At 47.3% G+C, this 21571-nt stretch overlaps 2 protein-coding genes across 4 annotated transcripts in view; both read left to right on the top strand.

The window, feature by feature from the left end:
- Positions 1 to 14550, top strand: part of plxnb2b (plexin b2b) — an 80516-nt gene extending 65966 nt beyond the window's left edge. For all 3 annotated transcript variants that reach the window (XM_036517533.1, XM_036517532.1, XM_036517534.1), the window contains 26 exons: positions 223 to 318; positions 1251 to 1338; positions 1760 to 1923; positions 2292 to 2440; positions 2815 to 2926; positions 3372 to 3508; positions 3984 to 4166; positions 4618 to 4726; positions 5538 to 5747; positions 6061 to 6240; positions 6630 to 6766; positions 6887 to 6987; positions 7205 to 7434; positions 8022 to 8203; positions 8335 to 8401; positions 8908 to 9054; positions 10201 to 10357; positions 10522 to 10622; positions 10714 to 10798; positions 11172 to 11323; positions 11465 to 11625; positions 12319 to 12466; positions 12559 to 12623; positions 12775 to 12850; positions 13653 to 13727; positions 13816 to 14550. In XM_036517533.1, coding sequence (XP_036373426.1) covers positions 223 to 318; positions 1251 to 1338; positions 1760 to 1923; positions 2292 to 2440; positions 2815 to 2926; positions 3372 to 3508; positions 3984 to 4166; positions 4618 to 4726; positions 5538 to 5747; positions 6061 to 6240; positions 6630 to 6766; positions 6887 to 6987; positions 7205 to 7434; positions 8022 to 8203; positions 8335 to 8401; positions 8908 to 9054; positions 10201 to 10357; positions 10522 to 10622; positions 10714 to 10798; positions 11172 to 11323; positions 11465 to 11625; positions 12319 to 12466; positions 12559 to 12623; positions 12775 to 12850; positions 13653 to 13727; positions 13816 to 13920 — 3417 coding nt within the window. In that variant the 3' untranslated portion in view covers positions 13921 to 14550. The remainder of the gene's footprint in view (positions 1 to 222; positions 319 to 1250; positions 1339 to 1759; positions 1924 to 2291; positions 2441 to 2814; positions 2927 to 3371; positions 3509 to 3983; positions 4167 to 4617; positions 4727 to 5537; positions 5748 to 6060; positions 6241 to 6629; positions 6767 to 6886; positions 6988 to 7204; positions 7435 to 8021; positions 8204 to 8334; positions 8402 to 8907; positions 9055 to 10200; positions 10358 to 10521; positions 10623 to 10713; positions 10799 to 11171; positions 11324 to 11464; positions 11626 to 12318; positions 12467 to 12558; positions 12624 to 12774; positions 12851 to 13652; positions 13728 to 13815) is intronic.
- Positions 14551 to 19674: 5124 nt separating this feature from the next.
- On the top strand, positions 19675 to 20880 carry LOC118770750 (achaete-scute homolog 5). The gene is made up of 2 exons (XM_036518514.1): positions 19675 to 20073; positions 20809 to 20880. Exons 1-2 carry the CDS (start codon positions 19675 to 19677, stop codon positions 20878 to 20880), a joined length of 471 nt encoding a protein of 156 aa, XP_036374407.1.
- Positions 20881 to 21571: the final 691 nt, after the last annotated feature.

Raw genomic sequence — 21571 nt, 5'->3', positions numbered from 1 at the left:
TACTCATTTGCATACATTTTGATGATACTTTTGTGTATATTTGATGTAAAGGTGGAAGATGGTTTGACATGGGTGTTCCCATTGCTGGTCCCAGTTTAAAGATTTAGATTAAATATTACCGAGCTTGCGTGAGGTAGGGAAACATTGACTGGTGTTCAGCCAGGCAGTAACTGATGATGTTTAAAGTGTGATCTCTCTTCCGTCCGGCTGCTCCCTCTGTAGGGTCGAGAGTTTAAGATCGGCACTGAGCTGATGAAGCAGACCGAGGAGGAGATCACTCGTGAAGGAGGCTCACAGTTCAGTTTCGGGGGATATGAGGTCAGTATCCCAGAGTCCTGTCACCATTCTTCATCATGTACTCCTCTTCACCAGACTGATCCCAGATCTGCTTTATGTGAAGTCCTCCATTCAGAGGTGACTGTTACTGCCGTTTACTCTAGCACAGAGGGGGGTGATGTCCTGCATTGGGGGGGGGGGGGGTGCAGGGAGAGGGATGTAGGTGCTTTCTGTTATACCTCATCGACACGGCAGAAGACAGTCAGACAGGTTGGTTGGTTGATTGATTGATTGAATTTTAGCCTGCACAGCTGTACTTCCCCAAGGAATGTGATACACTGTAGGTCCTGACCTGCGGTGAGCATCACAGTGTGGTGTGTGACTGTGTGGAGCTGCATGCAGAGTCCCGGAACAGCCAGCCCCCACTTGGAGTGACGGCAGGGACATTCAGGGCACTCTTGTCACTAAATCCACACCCCCTTTCTGCCCACGGTGCCTCCCCCAGCTCTCTCTGGAAGGGAAATCAGATTAAAAATGTCCTCTTTTTTCTGTTTCTGATCCCTTTTTCGCTGGACTGCCTTAGAAGCTGTTTGATGCTCTAGCTCCCCCTCATGGCCAGAGACAGTATCTCAGTTTCTCCACACTAAACGTGTATGCACTGATCCCACAGAAATCCATACGGCTTCTCTTTTGAGCCAGTCCTCAGCTAGATTCTCCTTTCATGTATTGATTTGTTTTCATACAGTACTTGAATGTCTGCCAAATGGTATTCAATGCACTTCGGCTGTTGTTTTTCTGGGAAATCTTGCAGTAGCAGAATTTAATCAAAAACGCACCATCTTTTTGATTCACAGCACAAGCTAGAGAATGTATATTTAAAATCCTCCAGTGTGTGAGAGCTGCAGTCTGCCTCTGTGTAAGGACTCTGATATGTTATTTTTAATATCTTTTTCTTCTCTTTTTGCTTTGGCCAGTTTTTCTATGATAAAGCACAGACGGTCGACGTGCTGTTCCATGTGAAGGACGTGGCCACAGATAAGAAGATAGACAGCACTCTGAACGGTGTGTATGTAGCGCCACGGTGCAGGATGGTGGGAAACTACAGCCAGAGGAGTGTCGAGTGCAGTAATAACCCCAGGGCTTTATCTAATGAGCCAGAGAGTAGCCTTGCTTTGAATGTGACCTCAGAGAGATGGAGAGAGGGCTGGATCTCAGAGTGGGAGAGAGGGATGGGTTTCAGAGTGGGAGAGAGGGATGGGCCTCAGAGAGGGAGAGAGGGATGGGTCTCAGAGAGGGAGGGGGGGGGTGGATGTCAGAGAGGGAGGGGGGGTTGGATCTCAAAGAGGGAGAGAGGGCTGGCCCTCAGAGGTAGGGGGGATTGGTCTGAGAGAGGGAGAGAGGGCTGGCCCTCAGAGGTAGGGGATATGGGTCTGAGAGAGGGAGCAGGAGGGTTTGATTGGAGCATCCTGTCCTCCTCCCTCAGTGACGCTGTATAACTGCTCCCTGGGCCGGGAGGACTGCAGCCTGTGCAAGAACGCTGACCCTCAGTACAGCTGCGTGTGGTGCTCCACCATCAGCTCCTGCATCTACAGGGAGCTGTGTCTGGGCAATGAGATGCAGCACTGTCCTGCTCCCAAGATCACCGACGTGAGTCTCCCTCTGTGTGTGTGTGTGTGTGTGTGTGTGTGTGTGTGTGTGTGTACATACATGCTTTGGAACAGAAGTCCTTATGAGGTACAAGAGAAGAACCAGTGAGGCAACCAAGGTTTGGGATCACAGCTTGACCAGACAGAAATGAGATGTTGTTTATATACTTTCTCTAGTGTGATATGTGTATCCTTAATCTATATAATGAATTATGGGCTGGAAGCATCATACGTGTATAGTGTTGAAGCAGACTCACTCCAGTGGACATTTCTTACCTCACTCTCCTGTTGCCATGTTGTCTCCTGTCTCTTACAGCCTGCTTACGTATGACAGCCTGCTTGCGTATGGCTTTGACTCTCTTTCCCCAGATCGTCCCTCGCTATGGACCTCTGAAAGGGGGAATTTCAGTCACCATCAAAGGGTCCAATCTGGGCATCAAGAAGGAGGACATTAAGAGCATCAGTGTGGCCGGGGTTCCCTGCACCCACCAGCAAGACAGATACTCCGTCTCCACCAGGTACAGCACGATAACCTGTACTCCAGAGTCGGGTTTGCTCTGTACCCTGAGTATAGCACAGTAGGGTTCACTCTGTACCCCGAGTATAGCACAGTAAGGTTTACTCTGTACCCTCAGTATAGCACAGTAAAGTTTGTTCTTTACCCTGGGTATAGCACAGTAAAGTTCACTCTCTACCCTGGGTATAGCATAGTTTGCTTTCTGTATCCTGTGGGTATAGTTGACATGTCTTTAACACAGCCGCATTGGAAATTTAAATTCATTGGACACTTTGCATTGTTCTGTCCTGGACGGCTGGTGCACGCGGTCGTGGATGGTGTCCATGTGTGCGGTCATGGTCCTGCTTATAACCCATGCTTCTCTGCCCGTTCCAGCGTGGTCTGTGAGGTTGGTCCTGTTGGCGCTGACAGTCCCCGTGAGGGTGTGGTGGAGGTGGAGGTGGACGGAGACAAAAGGGGGACCTCTCAGGTCCTTTTCACATTCAGGGTAAAGTGACCCCCCCAACCCCCCCTCTGTTCTCCAAATCCATCACACTGCCCTGCTCCGCCTCTCAGAGCTGTAACCCATTTCATTTCCAGCTGGTCCCTGAAGTGCTTTTAACAATAGTGATGTCTGAATGACTTTAATTGTCTTTTTTCATTTTCTAAATGCCAGACATTAACAGAAGCAGAAAAATTTCAGTGCAGCCCAGAGTTACAAGATTAATTCTCTGCTGAGACCTGCCTCGAAATGTTTATGAACGTAACCATTTTTGTTGAATAGCTTTTATTGCCATTGAAAGCTTTTATAGATTTTTTTTTCCATTACTGTGGACGCTTTAGTGAGACATTATTGTTAGACGTATAATGTTTACTTAAACAAAACAGAGGTAAAAGACTGAGTGGTTCATGAAACCAATAAATAGAATTTTTTCTCCCTTTGTTTCCCGCAGGACCCCTATGCCGCAGCAGTCCAGCCTGACAAAGGGCCCAAAGCGGGAGGGACGGTGATCACGATATCCGGCACTGACCTGGACACAGCCACTAAGGAGGATCTGAGCATCAGTGTGGGGAGAGTGGCCTGCTCTGTGTAAGTAGAGCGCCCCCACCCCTGGGGAGGTTCTCCTACACCGGGAGCATTGTGACATCTCTCAGTCTGGCTGCACGCGAGTTGGATTTGTCTGCAAACAGGGTGGTTTAGGGGTTAGGATCAGGGCTCATAAACAAAAGGTCTGCTGCCGTTCCCTTCGGCAAGGTGCTTAACCCGCAACGGCCTCAGTAAATATCCAGCTGTATTAATGGATAACATTTTAAGTTGCTCTGGATTACAGCATCTGCTAAATGACAATGTAATGTAATGTAGTTGAGTTTGGCTGTATGGAAGTATAGGAGTGGAGTTTGCCTGTATGCACATATAGTGTATATAGAGTTTGGGTGAATGGGGATATGGGACCCACTGGTGAACCGGGATTGGTTCTCTCCCTCTCTGAGGGCCAGCCCTCTCTCCCTCCCTGGTGCACTGTATCCTGCTGGAAGCTCGCTGACTATCTTTTTCTCACCCTCAGGGAGACATTTGGCAGCGAGATCACCTGCAAAACGGGTGAATACAAGGACCAAAAGGTCCCCTCAGACACGCTGACTGTCACAGTGAGGTACGGGAAGTACGCCAGCACAGAGGTGTCCAAGGCCTTCCAGTTCTACGACAACCCCAAAGTGGACAGGCACCACCCCCAGGGCAGTTTTGTGTGGTGAGTCCTTCGTGCACGTCCCGTCCCCCAAGCAGCTCCACCAACGCCCCCCTCACCCTTGCACCAACGTCCCCCTCACCCTTCCACCAACGCCCCCCTCACCCTTCCACCAACGCCCTCCACCAACGCCCCCCTCACCCTTCCACCAACGCCCCCCTCACCCTTCCACCAACGTCCCCCTCACCCTTCCACCAACGCCCCCCTCACCGTTCACTACACAAATATGTGAAATTTGCACTTCAATGGCTGCACCCAAAACTGGTGGAGGCCTTACCGCACGCTGAAAACATCAGAGGTGGTGAGACAGGGCAGTCAGTAAAACCCTCTGCTGTATGTATGTAGTCTATAAACGGAATGAGGACACCCTGGGGTTCAGACTGAATGCAGCGGTGCCAGTCTCTCTGACACCCTCTGAAACGTGAGAGTGACTGTAGTGTTCTGCTGCTTTCAGTGGGGGCAGGACCATCGTGGTGACGGGGGCCGGGTTCGACCTCATCCAGAGGGCCACCATGAGGGTCAGGCCCTCCTCCCAAGAGTCCAGCAACCCCAATCCAGTCGAGGTGAGTGTCCATGTTCAACCCAAAAATGTCTCCCCTTTTCCCTGTTATATCACCTAAATCTTTCCTTTTCTGGTGTATCACAGTATTTTTACATCTGTTGATTTTATTTTATTGCAGCATTTATGTGTTCAGCATGGCATTGGTTATTATGAAACTGAGTGACACATTCAGACGTGTTCTGTTGGTTTCTGTATGTACTGTGCTGTTCATGTGAACATGCGCTCGGCATTTCCCTCGCAGTTCCATCGTTCTGTTGTATCAGGCAGTGAGGGGATATGAAACGTGTGTAATCCTCACAACCTGACTGAAACCCATCAGCCAATGGCGTGAAATTGTGCTGTCATCTCTGACTCGCGGCCCGGTGTGACAGGAGAATGTTGCTTGCAGTCGGTTGCATCAGGCAGCGAGTCCCTTAGCCTGCCGTGGCTAAGCACCTTACCGGGCGCGTCGCTAAAGAGGCCAAAGCCTCCGCGCGGTTTGAGTCACACTGCTCTCTCCCACGCTGTTCTGGACCAGTTGGTTAGAGCGTGGCGTTAATAACGCCAAGGTTGCGGGTTCGGTCCCCATACGGGCCATGTCTTTTGGGGCAGCAGTGTAGCATAGCGGTAAGGAGCAGGGATACTAACCCAAAGCTTGCCGGTTCAGTTCTCTGCTGGGGCGCTGCCACTACCATTGGGCAAGGTACTGAAACCTGAATTGCCTCAGTGAATATCAAGCTGTATTCATGGGTAACATGTTAAAAACTGCTCTGTGTAAGTCAGTCTGGATAAGAGCGTCTGCAGAATGACTGTAATGTGATGTAATGTTGCAGTTTGTGCAGGAGGCCCTGAGCAAAAACGACACGGTGCTGCAGTTCCTCTCTCCGGCTGTGAACGAGACCTTCCTCAGCCAGGGCCTCAGAACCTTCGTCTTCCTGGACAACGTCCAGGCAGAGCTGGACCCCTTCGATTACCATGCCGACCCCATTTTCGACGAGCTCACCAAGAAGGTCATCACAGAGGCCAGCATCATCATCGTCACCGTGAGTACGACGCTCTGCCCTGTCAGAAGTGATCTCTCAGTACTCCTGCACGCCCCTGCAGCATTCCTGTTACGGTTAACATGCCGCTACTACTGTTCTGATTGGTCTTCATGGAAAAACACTTTATTTTTTGATACAGTAGATATGTTTTCACCACTCCAACGACCTGGCACCTCATCGGTACCGTATGCCAATATTGGAGATATGAGATTTGTTTTTTCCTGATCACCCCTTTCACAGGGTCAGGGAATGCATCTTCATGCTGTGTCCATGACAACGGCCAAACCGCTCTGCTCTGCTCTTTCTCCCTCAGGGCCAGGGCTTTGCCAAGGCGATGACCGCCAAGGAGGCGGAGGCTTTTGTGGGGGACGCTAAGTGTGTGGTCAGCACCCTGCAGGACGATCGGCTCTACCTGGACCCCCCTTCCACACAGCCCAAAGCCCGCTCCAAACGGCACCGGAGGGACACCAGCTCCGACCCACTGGACCTCATGGTGAGACACTGGTCCATGTAGAGGAGCCTGCAGTTTGGAAGGCTTTCAGAGGGCTTTGAGTGTTAGCTTAGCGTAGCATATAGTGTCTGTATATATAGGGGGCGGCACTGTAGCATATTGGTAAGGAGCAGGGCTCTTAACCGAAAGGTTACTGGTTCATTTCCCTGCTGTTGCTGTACCTTTGGACAAGGTGCGTAACCCAGAATTACCTCAGTAAATATCCAGCTGTATAAATGGATAACGTAAGAATTGTGATCTGTGTAAATTGCCCTGGATAAGGGCATCTACTAAATGACAGTAATGTAGTGTAATGTATGTTTGATCTGTGGTGATTCAGCAAGGGTTTTCTCTCAAGCTTTGTGCCTTATATCTCTCTGTATCTCTATCAGATTAAGTTTGGGAATGGAGAGTGGGTGGTGGGCTCAGTGCACTACGAGAGGAAGTACGAGGTCCCCCTGCCCATAATTATCCCAGCAGTAGTTTTCCCCATGCTGCTGATCATCGCCATCTCAGTCTACTGCTACAGGTAACGGACTTCATTTCCCATCATGCTCCTCTGCAGCAGGGTCCTGAGCAGTGATACTCATCTGCCTGTGGGAACTCCATGCACTGACAGTCCGTGTGAATGTGTGTTGTCCTTGTGCAGGAGGAAGAGCCAGCAGGCCGAGAGGGAGTACGAGAAGGTGAAGCACCAGCTGGAGAACCTGGAGGAGAGTGTTCGCGACCGCTGCAAGAAGGAGTTCACAGGTCTGCCTCCTCATTCAACACCACTCCACTCAGGGTGTATGCTTAGCTATCACTGCTAATGCCTTTAAAATGGCTGTTAAAAATTCTAGTGGTCATAGTCATTTGTCATCCTGCCGTTTTCTAGTAAAGCCCACTCAGACAGAAATGTGAGGTGTGGCCAATTGAGATGGTGATGAAAGGTTGTCGATGACCCAGGCGGTGACCTATGTCCTTTCAGATCTGATGATTGAGATGGAGGACCACACCAGTGACCTCAGTGAGGCTCGCATCCCCTTCCTCGACTACAAGACCTACACCGACCGGGTCTTCTTCCTGCCCTCCAAAGACGGCGCCAATGACGTGATGATCACGGGCAAGCTGGACATCCCAGAATCCCGCAGAGCTATCGTGGCACAGGCCCTCAACCAGTTCTCCAACCTGCTCAACAGCAAGACCTTCCTCATCAACGTAAGTCCCACTGCTGTCTGTCTGTCTGCTTGCCTGTCTGTGTGTATCTGTCTGTTTACCTGTCTGTCTGGGTGTCTGTGTGTATCTGTCTGTTTACCTGTCTGTCTGTCTGGGTGTATCTGTCTGTTTACCTGTCTGTCTGGGTGTCTGTGTGTATCTGTCTGTTTACCTGTCTGTCTGTCTGGGTGTATCTGTCTGTTTACCTGTCTGTCTGGGTGTCTGTGTGTATCTGTCTGTTTACCTGTCTGTCTGTCTGGGTGTCTGTCAGACTGTTTCTTCCCTCTCCCTCCACACACGTGTCTGTTTCTTTGTGCGAATTCTGCAGTCTGCCTGTCAGGCTTATGGTGCCTTTATTCTGCTACCTCTGTTGTCGGATGTGTTTTCACAGCCGTAAGGTATGCATTATACATCTGTGGGAGTGAAAGGAGTACACATGGCTTAAGGTTGCACTGCAAACTAATGAGGAAAAGCAGCCATTTTTTTGTGAGATTAATGGAAGGCGTTGTCTGAGGATGACGTGAACACTGGCCACATTATGTGCTTGTTGGAATGACCACCTGACTGACGCCTCCTGTCTGTGTGGTTAGTTTATCCGAACACTGGAGGGGCGGCCCGACTTCAACGCCCGAGCGAGGGGTTATTTCGCCTCCCTCCTGACGGTGGCGCTGCACGGGAAACTGGAGTACTACACGGACATCATGCGGACCCTGCTGCTGGAGCTGATGGAGCAGTACGTCCACAGCAAGAACCCCAAACTCATGCTGCGGAGGTGAGTGCCAGGAGGCGGGGTCTGCTGTGAACCCGTCCGCATCGTCACACAGCTCTGCTCTGATTGGTGTTTGCTGTGAAAACTACACCCTGATAGGCTGTCCTTGTGTTTCCCCCACCCCACACCTCCAGGTCAGAGACAGTGGTGGAGAGGATGCTCTGCAATTGGATGTCGATTTGCCTCTACCAGTTCCTGAAGGTAACGCCATGCTTCCATGCTGTTACTGTGGAGGACTTCATCTGACTGCTGTTTGCAGCGCGTTTCATTTCCTCCTCATCCTTGTAGGATGTATAGGCATCGCTTTATAGTAGTACATATGAATATAACCTTTATTTGTATAGCACCTTTAATATAATGAAGTTGCCATGGCAAATGACTTCTCAGCATGGGTCTAACAGGCATACAGAGAACTATAATAACAGATATAAAATATGAAAAACCAATAATAGCAGCTTTTGTCTAGAATAAAAAAACATTATTTGAAGTCTACTGGGTAGCAGCTTATTGATTTTGAAACAAGTATTTTTTTCTAGAGTTTATCTAATGATACACTTTATACATGGATCATCAGTCTGAAGCAGTGCCAGTGGATGAAGGCTGTTCTGTCATGACATGACTGTACTGTCGTGATATGACTGTGCTGTCACAATATGTCTGAGTGTCAGTGAGTTAGCCTGCTGACTCGGGCTGCGCTGTTTGTGCAGGACTCTGCCGGGGAGCCTCTGTACAAACTGTTTAAAGCCATCAAGCACCAGGTGGAGAAGGGTCCGGTGGACGCGGTGGTGAAGAAGGCCAAGTACACGCTGAACGACACGGGGCTGCTGGGAGACGACGTGGAGTACAGCGTGCTGGTGAGTCACGGGACAGCCGACCCATCATGCATCAGCACCGTCATGCAGTGATGGATGGCCATTTCAGAGACACTCAGGACACTAGCGGCCAGTAATTTGGTACTTGCACACCCAGTGCAACGTCTCCCTGCCCCTCATTGTACCTGTTCATTTCTCTCCATCTTTCTTCATTCTCTGTGAATTAATAGCATGCATATGTGCCACAGAAAGGAGGGCTTTGGGAGACTGAATGATGATAAACGTATAATTTTCTCTGATTTGACAGCTTATGTTATTACCTCTGGAAAAGTTATAAAATTCACTAAGAATATATTAACATGGCTCATGCATAATGTATTCGTCATGGTACAGTAACTATGCAGGCTTGACGTAAGGATTATTTAATAGCGTTGCATGCGGTAATTAAATGTTGTCATAATAGCATGTCATCATCTGGATGAGAAATTGGTTTCAGATTCAATAATGTATGTTTACGCAGGCATATGGAGACATGCCCCACCACCAGGGGGCAGTTCATTTATTTAGATGTGGCAAATGTAATTTGTGTGATTGATGTCTGCGTCCAGCGTAACAGCTTGTGGAACGCGGGAGCCAAAGCACAGGATGTCATGGTTACAGTGTAACTGCATCGTTTGGATGAGCTCAGCTGGGGGAGAAATGCCGCTTTGAACCTCATAGCAGGATAAGCCTGAAATCAGCCATTCCCCAGACTGGGGATGGGGCTTCTCTTGGGGGGAGGGGGTCAGAGGGGAGTTTAGCTGAGGAAAAAAAAAAAAAAGGCTACTGTATTACACCCCCTCTTAGACATGCACTCTGATCTAACCAAACAGAGCTTTGGCTTGTTTGCATGTAGTCATATATTATATGACTACACACACGTTTAAAAATATCTCCTTTATTTCAAATTTGACAATATGTTAGGCCCCATTTTCATGTAGAGTGGGTCACGGTAAATGTAATTATTCAGTAATTAGGTTCTATGTTTAGGAAGTTCAGGAACCATTGTTTTGAAAAATATGGAGCCTGGCAGCCAGTAATGAGCCTGATGCCTGTATGAGTAGAATAAGTGTATGGAATTTGCATTGGCGAACAGGTGGGTACAGGTGGTTTTGGAGCTCCAGGTAACAGGTGACATGTCGCTCTCAGACCGTGCAGGTGCTCGTCCACGGGGAAGGTCCGGACGTGACCCCGGTGAAGGTACTCAACTGCGACACCATCTCCCAGGTTAAGGAGAAGATCATCGAGCAGGTGTACAGGAACCACCCGTACTCACAGAGGCCCAAGGTGGACAGCGTCACTCTGGGTGAGGAACATCACTTCACAGTATGGGCCCAGCAACAGAGCACTGTTACCTGGAAGACAGTGTGTGTTAAATTAAATGCAGCGGGAATGTTCAGGAGGTTATAGTCTGAAATGTGCACAGATGTGACAGTTTTGTTCATGGTGCAATTTCTGCCCCCTCCACAGAGTGGCGCCCTGGCTCCACAGGGCAGATCCTGTCTGACCTGGACCTGACCTCGCAGAAGGAGGGCCGATGGAAGCGCATGAACACTCTGGCCCACTACAACGTGAGTGTGGAGTCCTGGGGAGAGTCCGAGGCTCTGAAGTAATGAAGGAAAGGGAGCTGTAGTTTTGATGGTTTCTGTGTGTGTGTTTCAGGTGAGAGACAATGCCACACTCGTCCTGTCCAAGGTCCTGCACCCACAGCAGTCCTACGATCAGAACCAGGACAGCCACGAAGAGAGTGAGTGATCTACCACCGCTCTTTACCTTCCCAGAAGACTGGGGCTGCGAAGCTCCCATTGGCTCTCTCTCTCACTGCTGCGATGCTCCCATTGGCTCTCTCTCTCACTGCTGTGAAGCTCCCATTGGCTCTCTCTCTCACTGCTGCGATGCTCCCATTGGCTCTCTCTCTCACTGCTGTGAAGCTCCCATTGGCTCTCTCTCTCACTGCTGCGAAGCTCCCATTGGCTCTCTCTCTTTCACTGTGTATCTGCTGCAAAGCTCCCATTGGCTCTCCCTCTCACTGCTGCAAAGCTCCCATTGGCTCTCTCTCTCACTGCTGCAAAGCTCTCATTGGCTCTCTCTCTCACTGTCGCATGTGATTCCTGGTGCAGGAAATGCGCTGCTGGAGGACGATAAGGTGTTCCACCTGGTACGGCCTGCGGAGGAGATCGACGAGATCAAGTCGAAGAGGGGCAGCATGAAGGACAAATCGATGACGAAAGCCATCACAGAGATCTACCTGACACGGCTGCTCTCGGTCAAGGTGAGCAGGAAACCCCCACTAACTGTAAAGCTCCTGTATGTTACATATGATTGATCTAAAAGATGACCGCTGTGCCAGTGCGCCCCCTGGTGGTCAGTCTGTGCAGTGCTGAGACCCCCTGCTTTGTGCGTCTGTGTTTAGGGCACGCTGCAGCAGTTTGTGGATAATTTCTTCCGAAGCGTCCTGTGCTCCGGTGCTGTGGTACCCCCAGCCGTAAAGTACTTCTTTGACTTCCTGGACGAGCAGGCGCTGAAACATGACAACGTGGACGAGGAGACCATCCACATCTGGAAGACCAACAGGTACCAGGGTCACTGTGCCCACAGAGTGGCTGCCAATCATGGCAGAATCACTTCCAACACCTGTCTGAGATGCGCTTTTCACATCCTCACACTGTTCTTTACTCTCTTACCTGACAGTTTTTGGAAGAGGTGATGTGTAATTGTCAATCAAGTGTTCAAACTGTCTGTTGTGCAGTTGATTGGCAGGGGGAAGTGGGAGTAGATGTGGTGGAGGCTGTTAGGATGGGATTAAGAGTAGAATTATTTCCAGATGGCACACTATTAATGATCTATTTTTCTCGCTTTTTTATTTTTCTTTGAGGCCTGAAACGGTCCTACAAATCAGCTGTGAATTTCTAAAATTCCTCATCCCACACACTCCACTATTTAAAGGATCTATTTTCTGCCTGTTTGAAGAAACATCCAACACAAGCACTGGGTTTATGGCAATGGCTTTGTGTTTCTATTCATTTGCAAATGCAGAGTGAGCTGGTGCCTGATGCTGGCTCGTCTGATTGTGGGGAGATTTGAGGGAAGAAATCGCAGGCGCTGGTGCATGGAATGACAGAGATGCGCAAAAAGCACATTCTCACGATCTGAACAGTGTGCTGCTTCTCCCTGTGTGTGCGCTGCAGTGTGCGAACAGTGTGTCTGACAGGCCCGAATCGGCACAGTTGCACGGTGGTCTTCACGGTGACTCTGGTGTCTCCACAGCTTGCCTCTGCGGTTCTGGGTGAACATCCTGAAGAACCCCCACTTCATCTTCGACGTCCACGTGTCCGAGGTGGTGGACGCCTCCCTGTCGGTCATCGCTCAGACCTTCATGGATGCCTGCACCAAGACGGAGCACAAGCTGAGCCGGGTGAGAGCAGAAACTCTGCGTCAGGGAGCGAGGGGCGAAGGGTTTAACGAACCCAAATCTCACTCTCCCCCTCCCTCAAATCTCTCCCCCAGGACTCCCCAAGCAACAAGCTACTCTATGCAAAGGAGATCTCCACGTACAAGAAGATGGTGGATGAGTAAGTCCGCTCTGCTTTTCTCACCCATTCCCCCAGGCTGAGAGATTTACATACTGTGGAAAACACTGGGCTTATGATGCTGATGGTGTCAGAACACAGAGCCTTGTTTGTGTTGCTAGGGTAACGACACTCTCCCTCCCTCTCTCTGCAGGTACTACAAGGGAATCAGGCAGATGGTGTGTGTCAGTGACCAGGACATGAACACTCACCTGGCAGAGGTGTCGCGGGTAAGAGCCCGGAGTCCACCTTCACCCTCTAACCCGTTACACACCGACACTGTGGTCCAAACGCCAAGCGTACAGAGCCTGTGATTTTGAGGACAGGTGGAGGAAGCACATTGAATAAAAACATCCTTCTATTGAGCACAGAGCAATGTGATGTTGAACTTTATCACATACTGCTCTCTAAATGTGCCATCAGGCCCCTCCAGCTCATACAGAATGCTGCTACTTGACATGCAATTATTTTTGCTGTTTAGAAACAAGACAAGTCTCATCTCCCTCTGCTGGTTACCAGTTGTAGCCAGAAAAAAATTCAAATCTCTGGGCCTAGCCAATCAGCAGGAAGAGCACCTGCACCCTCTTACCTTCAAACCATTATCAAACCATAACTCCAGTCTGCAACTTCTGATCGCCTCGTGATCCCTTTCTGTAAGGGACCATCTTCTCAGTCATGTCTACTCTGGTCTCCCAGTGGTTCAGTGAACTCCCTACAACACCCAGAACAGCTGAATCACACACCATCCTCTGCCACAGACTGAAAACCCATCTATTCAGCTGTGTTTTGGTTCAAATAAAACTTAAACACATTTGCCAAATCCTTGAGATTCAGCTTGTACCTGCTTCGGCGCTTAACAGAATATGAAATGTTACATAATGACTCCTACTATCAGTCTGAGACACTTGACTGAGTATCACCCTCTGCCTGTAGCCTAACCTTGTATACGCTTTTGTAAGTCAGTCCGAGTACGAGCCTCCGCTAAACGACGGGATGTATATTTATATTTACATTCACTTTCGTGTCTTCCAGGCGCACACAGACAAACTCAACACACAGGTGGCTCTGCACCAGCTCTACCAGTATGCAAGCAAATACTATGATGGGGTGAGTATCTATGAGTATTTCAGCACATATACGGAGCACGGTGGGTTGGGGTGTTCTCCCTCTAACGGCTCCTCCCGCCCCCCTGCAGATCATCACCTCCCTGGACGAGGACCCCGCAGCGCAGAGCAAGCAGCTCACCCTGCGGCTGCAGCAGATAGCGGCCGCCCTGGAGAACAAGGTGACGGATCTGTGAGCCCGGCGTGGGGGAGGGGCCAGCTCCGATGGAGGGAGGGCTTATTTCACACGGGGCAGAGCGAGAGAGACTGGGAGGCGCCCAGCCGCGTGGAGGCTGTTTGGAGTCTCCGAGAGCGTTTCACCAAGGGAAACTTCAGAGGGCTTTGAGTGCCCCCTTCAGAGACAAACCGTGAACTGCAGAAGATGAGGGTGCTCCATGAACTGCACATCTGCGCCCTAAACGCTCGCCTTTCCGAGTGGAGATGGTCTCTCTACACAGTGACGTTCCTTACATTTCTGCGATATCTCGATCTGCAGCGACCAGCTCCTAAAGCGTTGCTTACCATTTCAGCCGATGAAATAAGCCCTGCATTCATTACTGGCTGTATAAGTAATCAGATGTTCAATTTCTTCCTGTGCAGAGAAGTTTAAGAAAAGTGTTATATACATATTATATATATATTTTATTGTGCAGTCTTTATTTGTAAAGCTTTATAAGCAGAAATGATCTTTTTAATCGCCGGCCATTTCATTTGATTGTGTTTCTACCTGAATCCAGTGTCACCTGCGTATGATCAGCTGCCATTGGCCCGCTGAACTCACCTGTGTGTCCAATCATGTGCTAAAACAGACTCTGGCTGACGTGTTCACTGCCTAACTTTTTTTTTTTTTTTTTTTTTTAAAGCTTGCTTTTATTTTATTATCTATTCAGTTTTGTGCTGTGTCACTGGCACACAGTTGTAGGTGTTGAAGCCAAGGCTTGCTGAGAAAGGTTTTTAATCCCTTGTATTTAATACTGTTACACCAATGCTAACGTAAAAGCACATGTGTTTTTTTTTTTGTCAGAGAAATGCTTGGGATCACGTTAGCTGCACTGGCTTCTCCACAGCCTCGGTGGAGAGCGTGCCAAAGTGCTGATCCGTTCAAGTTGTGCATCTTCTCAGCCTTGCCAGCATTTCAATCCCCAGCATAACATTTACTTTTTCTGTCGGTTCCTGCCTTCAGATACGTCGCGGACTGAAAAGATTGTACAAGGCGGAAACGCAGCTATTAGCTTTTCTCCGATTGGATTCGTTTGCTGTGTATTTGGAATGTGCTCTGTGGTGATCTGGTGTTCTACAGGGGCACCAAGTTACAAAGCTGGCTTTGTTCTGAGGCCAGAATGCAAGCTGAGGGGACACAGGGTCTGTACATCAGATTAACTGTGCAAACGGGTGATTTTGCTCTCTGCATTTCCTGTAAGATCAGACTGTGTTGTAAAGGCATCTGTGAAAATTTCTTCTTATTCAGAACTTACAAGTGTACCAAGGGTGCTTGCTGTGTTCGTCAGTTGCTGTGCTTTTTTCCTTTGGGTAACAGAGATGCCTACTGACACAAGCAAGCAGACTGTGAAAGGTACAGTCCTCATTGCAAACATTCAACTGTCGAGCGTTTGTTAGCTGTCAGTACTGGTGTTACAATGCTTTCAGGATCAGTGGCCTGGTTGAATCGCTAAATCATCCCTGATCTTGCATTAGAGCTACATTTCATTTCAAAATCACCACTGCTAAATTGCAGTGGAGTCAAGTAATATGGTATGATTTATTTGAAATGGTACAGCATAAGAATATTTATACATTTATACATATAGTGTTCTCATAAGATTTTATAGAGGTTGAAAATGTACATGAATTGTGTAATTTAATGGTACGTACCTTTTAAAATTTGATGACTAAAAGGCAGCCAGCACACTTTAGCCTAAAATCAGTGCTATCAGACTTAACACGTGCTTTGTCTCCGGTGGCCAGTGGCAGCTTGCCTCATTGTAAATACCCGGTAACAGTTGCTGCAGCTCAACTCCCTCATGTTCTGATTGGTGCATTTTGTTCAATGAGGTCATAAAGCTGGCTGCCAGTGCGGTGTAACCAGGCAGCTCTTTACTCCGCCCACTCAAATCCATACAATGGATTCTTACTGGAGGCAGAATGGAACCATTAGGAGAAGCTTTGATCTTAATTCCATCCAGACTTCAGATTTTTTTAAAATTTTATTTCTAATACCAGTACTGATAGATCCATGCAGAGCTTTTTGCCTTCGATTAACCAAAATGTGCCTTAATAATGATATTAATACAGTAATACTTAATGGTGGTTATGATAGTAATAAGGATTCAGCTATGTTTTAGCAGTTGTGTGATACCATGTGCTGTCAGGTAATAGGTGTGTGCTGCAGTGACTACGTGCCAACATTTGTGCCTGGACTGTACAGGTGAGGTGCCGAGGATTTGCCCACAGGTGGAGGGGTTTCGTGTTAGATGTCTGGAGTGATGTTTGTTGGAGGGAGAAGGCTGTCAGTGGCTCAGACTGAAAGACAGTGGCAAACATACTCACTGTTTCACCACTTCTCATTGGGTCACAAGTATCAAAAGCAAACTATTGAGTAGCATTAATTGTTCCTATGTTTTTCCTGTGTTGAAAAAAAAATGTTCTCGAAAATGAACTCGTTTTCAGACTATGTGTGAAAGGCTGTGTATCTGTGCTCGACAATAATGACCTTTTACTGCTGTGCAGTTTTTTTTAATTTCCCATTTATTATGACATATAACGATTGTAAAACATGTTGACATACTGTAGTCCAATGGCGTGATCCTATGCATTTTAAGCCTCCGAGGCTTGGTTTGTGTTGCTGTTGTCGAGACCTTTCCTTTCATTGTGAATGTGCCGTATTAAAAGAAACCGGGACAGCATGATCAATATGTAATAAAACCATTATCCTTCCATCAGAGGCAGCTGGAAAACACTTTCAGACAAATGTATACATATTACACACCCGGACTGCTACTGCTGTTTAGAAGAGTAGGATTTCAGTCCCATACTGCATTCTGCTCTCTGCCCCTGCCCTTGGTTTCTAGCATTCCTTTGCTTTTATTCCCTTTTTTAAATAAACTGCTTTTAGATGGAGCTCCACAGGCTGTGAGAGATGTGTTTTCTATGAGTAACTCTACTGCGGAATACTAAGCATTGTGTCTGGACATCTCGGTGGTAAACAAAGCAACAGGGAACAGCTCCAAGCGACTGCTGAGTCTTAATGACCTCCATGAAAAACTATTACCACTCAAAAGAAAAGATGATGTATAGGTACACTTTTAAGGTAAAAAAAAAAAACAAAAACAAAAAAAACTAAGACCTTGAGCAATGGCCTGAAAGCTCTGTAAAGAAATATTCTCATTAAACCACTAACAGCTTCTAAAGGTAAATAAAAAGCTGAACAAAAGATGGTTCTGGTCTCATTTCCTAACAACACATTAAGTGGAAGAGGGGAGGGAAAATCAAATAACACCCTGATTCCCAAGAGGGTACAACTTCTGATTAAAATGATGCAGTGAGAATACAGTAACTTAAGGCTGGTGCAGTGGGATCCTGTAATATTATTAATGCAATCTGCACTCATGCTGTGATGGGCCTGCTAGATGCTTAATGTGGAAGATCAGTCTTGCATTACATTATCGAAGGCAAATATGGAAAAGAAATGTGCTCAACATCACATTCGTAATTTCTGGCTTTTAATCCATCGCGTCTGATTTTCACCACTGCGCGTCACCTGACACGCTCACCTGTTGGGATGTTCACCGCAAGGTGGCAGTAACGAGTTACTGAGAACAGTTTTTATGAGACACTAAAGCAGTGTTCAGGACACAAGCTTTATAACGGTTTCCACACATGAAGAAAAGGTTAACTCTAAAGCAGGATGGTATCTGTCTACAGGCGGATCTTGTACAAAGGGCAACACTATGCAATAGGCCTAATGTAGCATCCAAGAAAAGGGTTCGGGCAGGGAATATCGCCTCACAGGTGATACATCAAAAGCTCTAGAACTCGGGGATAACCGCTAACGAAGCGACTTTATTCCCTTTGTTATCATCCCCCCCCCCCCCTACTTTTCACTCTCGTACATGTCACTCTATATCAATCATCTAGGCATGAAAATCAACCTGCCGCACATTTGTTCCAAGGTCTGCTTCCTGGCTCAGAACATAAAGGTTGCTGGTTGCTGGGCTAGTCCAGCTGCACACATGAATGTCCTGTCAGAACTGTAACCTACAGTCACATTGGATGAGTGCATCTGATAAGCAACTAAACACAGCTAAATTATTTTGTTAAAGTTACTTTAATATGAATTACTTACTTCAAATTATTGTTAGTGTTCCTCCTGTGCCTCCGTGGCAATTACTTAAACCTAGCCAAGTAACCAGCTATACATGAAATGTTAGAACATGAACTATCACTTGGTAATCACTATAAGCGACTGAGGGCAGAACAAAGGATAGCGGTGGAGATTCTGCGATTTCCCGTCTGTTCCTCCTGCATATAAATTAGCGAAGAGTGCATGCACGCTCAGACTATCACAAACGGGGAGGAAAGTAACGGGTTAACTTTTTTAGATCGTCCAGGGATTATGCTTTTGATCTCATCTCATTTGACTTTAAAAAAAATCGACATGTCTCCTTTTTCTGCCCATCCCTCCTGTCAAAAGATTACACCCGGAGCGGAACGGCCGGGAGCGAGAGGCTGGCGGAGCGCTGACGTGATTATATGATGATTTTGACTTCAAAACAGAAACAAATCCTCTGCAGTAACTCATCATCTTCCTCCTCTTAGAGGTACACGGGACTCCGTGGAGTCACACAGAGGATAATGCGGAGACTCTACACAGGCTAGCGAGAGAGGTAGGACCTGCTTATTCAACTTCATACAAGTAAATTATTCGACAGGTGTGCAACGTGGGAAACTAAATGCATGAGGAACTTTTTTTTTTTTTTTTTACAACAAATAAGTTACTGATCAAGATATTAAAACGCAATCACGATATACTCCCTCAGATATTCAATTAAAAATGGGGCCTTCGATTTTAATCTAAGATATGAAAGCACTCTACATTATTAAACACAAAAATGAATGGTCACAGCAAGGTAGCCAACTGCGCTCCGTCTGATCCCTGCAGCTTTACTGTAGCTATTCCATTTCCATTGTCAGTATCTTTCTGCTTAATTTTTAACCCACGGAAAAACGGACAATTTCTTTAAATCATACCTCGGGATATTTTAAACATTTGGATGAGGGAAGCGGACAGAATTTCCTCTGAATTCTCACTGTTAGGAAAATTTAGAACGCTTAAAGCCTAGGCTATCCTGTCTCTGATTTACCAGCGATTTATGTTAACATATAGTTTCTTAACAGACGCTCTTACTCAGAGGTGACTTACATATAGTTACAATTTTCACATGTTTGCGATGTTACGTTATCCGTTTATACATCTCTATATTTACTGAGGAAATTGTGCATTAAGCACCTCACCCAAGTGTACATTATTGGATGGATGTGTGTACACTCGTTACACAGAAAATTTAGATTCCTGCATCTTCCGCGACCCCCTCTACACCCACTTGTCTTTTAAACATTCTCATTTACTTGAGACCGCAGTTAGCATTATGTTGAATTCATTGGCAATGAACTGTATATAAAATTGGCTATGAATATCATTTACACTGCATGCCTTTCTCAAGGTATTCTGCCAGTAAATAGCAGGTTTTTTTTCCATATCTAGAACCGTGAAGGCCTGGAAAGCATGCTGGTGATGACACAGAAGTAAAACATTAATGTTCTTTCGATATTGCTCCTCATTGTTTTACACTAGAAGAACAGAGTGTACCTCTTTATTTTGTATGGCCTGAATTTTTAGTTGAACACATTTCTCATCTAGCCATTCACTCAACTTTTTTTTTCACTTTAAAGAAATGACAGCCGACCACAGTTTCTTCGAGCGACTGCCCTACACGCGGCCCATGCCGCTTGGACTCCCCGTGGATCACCAGGGGCCACCGCTGAGAGACGCGTTTGGACTGCCGTTTCATTTCGACGCGAAGTACCTGGATCCATCATACGGGCACCGGTACACCGGCCGCTTCTCTTACATGCCTTTTCCCGGGACCCTGGGCGTGTATGATTACTCCTTCGAACCGGCGTTTATTAGGAAACGGAACGAAAGGGAGAGACAGCGGGTCCGGTGCGTGAACGAGGGCTACGCGCGCCTCCGCGAGCATCTTCCGCAGGAGTTTGAGGACAAAAGACTGAGCAAAGTCGAGACGCTGCGAGCGGCTATAAACTACATCAAACATCTGCAAAGTCTGCTGGATGTGCGTGTGGCAAGCGCGGAGAGCGGAGAAGGGGCTTCATCGCCGGAAAGGGGGAGAAGTCCAGCTGCAACACCGCAGCGGACCGAATGCAACAGTGACGGGGAGTCCAAAAACAGTTTCAGCGACTGTGGCGAACTCAGTTGCTAAAAATTTCTGAGACGTATAAAATGTACCAACAATGGCTTTCCCTTGATTAATGGTAGAACGTCATGATTTTTGAACTGAAGATGTTATGGTGTAATAAACCAGCTCCACCGGAAGTTGGTTAATGCAGCAGAATGGAGAGGACAGCGTAAAACGGACACCACCTTTAGTAAACCGGTCCGCTCACTCCGTGAGGTCAGGTACTCCAGGTAATAGTTTACAGAGTGTATCAAGGAACTCCCCACACTGTAATATGTCTTATACCAAAGCACCTAGGTAACCCACACAGCAACCCTCACTCGCAAAGGCACGTTCATAATCATATTTTAGAACTGTTCACGCTTTGAATTCAACGCAAACTGCATTAAGGCTTGCATACCCATCATAAAACCACGCCTAGAAGCACATTAAACCACACCGTTAGTTCTCCTAATTTCCCCCTCAGTAACCCACATCCCCCTAACCCAAAATACCTCTACAAATATCACAAAGACGCACAGAACAATATTATGAAAAGTTAAAATTGTCTGACCTTCCTCGTCCGGTGTCGGTCGAGACGCTCCCGTGTGCTCCTGATGCGGTCTTTTGCAGTGGGCTGCGGTTGAAGGCGCACCGGCGTCCCGGCCAAGTGTTCACCCAGAACCAGCGTCCCTCGCCGTGTAACGTCATCAGAATACAAAGTATTCAACACAAAGTCTTTACATCTTAACATTCAACTTCTCCCATGAAAGTCTTTACATGCTCAAGCGTCTGCCCTACTACAACCTAACAATGCATAACCACCAGCATCTCCTACCTCCGTTCCATTTTCCAATTTGAAAAGTTCAAAACGCCAAACTCACCTCTGGGTCCAGGTGTCAGTAATCAATAACTGGGGCTATACAGTTAAGTCCTGGTAACGCAGTAACGTGCAACGTGCTTATTCACTACACTGGCAATGGCGATGATACTGCTGTCAGAAGAATGAGTTCCTTCCTTTTTTTCTTGTTTTTCCCGAGGGTTAGCTGTGTGGTGTCCTTCTCTTCGGGTCCAGTACTTGCACAACGGTTCTTTTCAATACATTGGGGCGAACAGCTGCAAAAAGCAAAGACTGAAATATGGAGCAAAATATTTTGTAAATGCTGTGTGTTCTGTGTGATTTAATCACACTTGGCTTTCACCTCTCCAGTAAGCATTTCATACTTTGTAAAGTTTAATACTGAAGATAAACACAATACCCCAGGAGTGGAGTGGTATATGTTCATCAGTGTAAAGATGGGAGCTTTCATGTTAAAATTACCATTATTTAAAAAAAATATATATATATAGACAGTGCAATGCATTAATTGCTTTGTGATAGAGGGAACATTAACTA

This window comes from Megalops cyprinoides, chromosome 23, assembly GCF_013368585.1.
Source record: "Megalops cyprinoides isolate fMegCyp1 chromosome 23, fMegCyp1.pri, whole genome shotgun sequence".
Lineage (NCBI taxonomy): Eukaryota > Metazoa > Chordata > Actinopteri > Elopiformes > Megalopidae > Megalops > Megalops cyprinoides.
The sequence above is the reverse complement of the archived record's forward strand: the minus strand, read 5'-3'. Positions and strand labels throughout refer to the sequence as shown.

Coding starts and splice junctions, on each gene's coding strand:
- LOC118770750 (XM_036518514.1), top strand. CDS start 19,675: ATGACAGCCGACCACAGTTTCTTCGAGCGACTGCCCTACACGCGGCCC. Junction 20,074..20,808: donor ATCTGCAAAGTCTGCTGGAT/GTGCGTGTGGCA, acceptor GGTCTTTTGCAG/TGGGCTGCGGTTGAAGGCGC.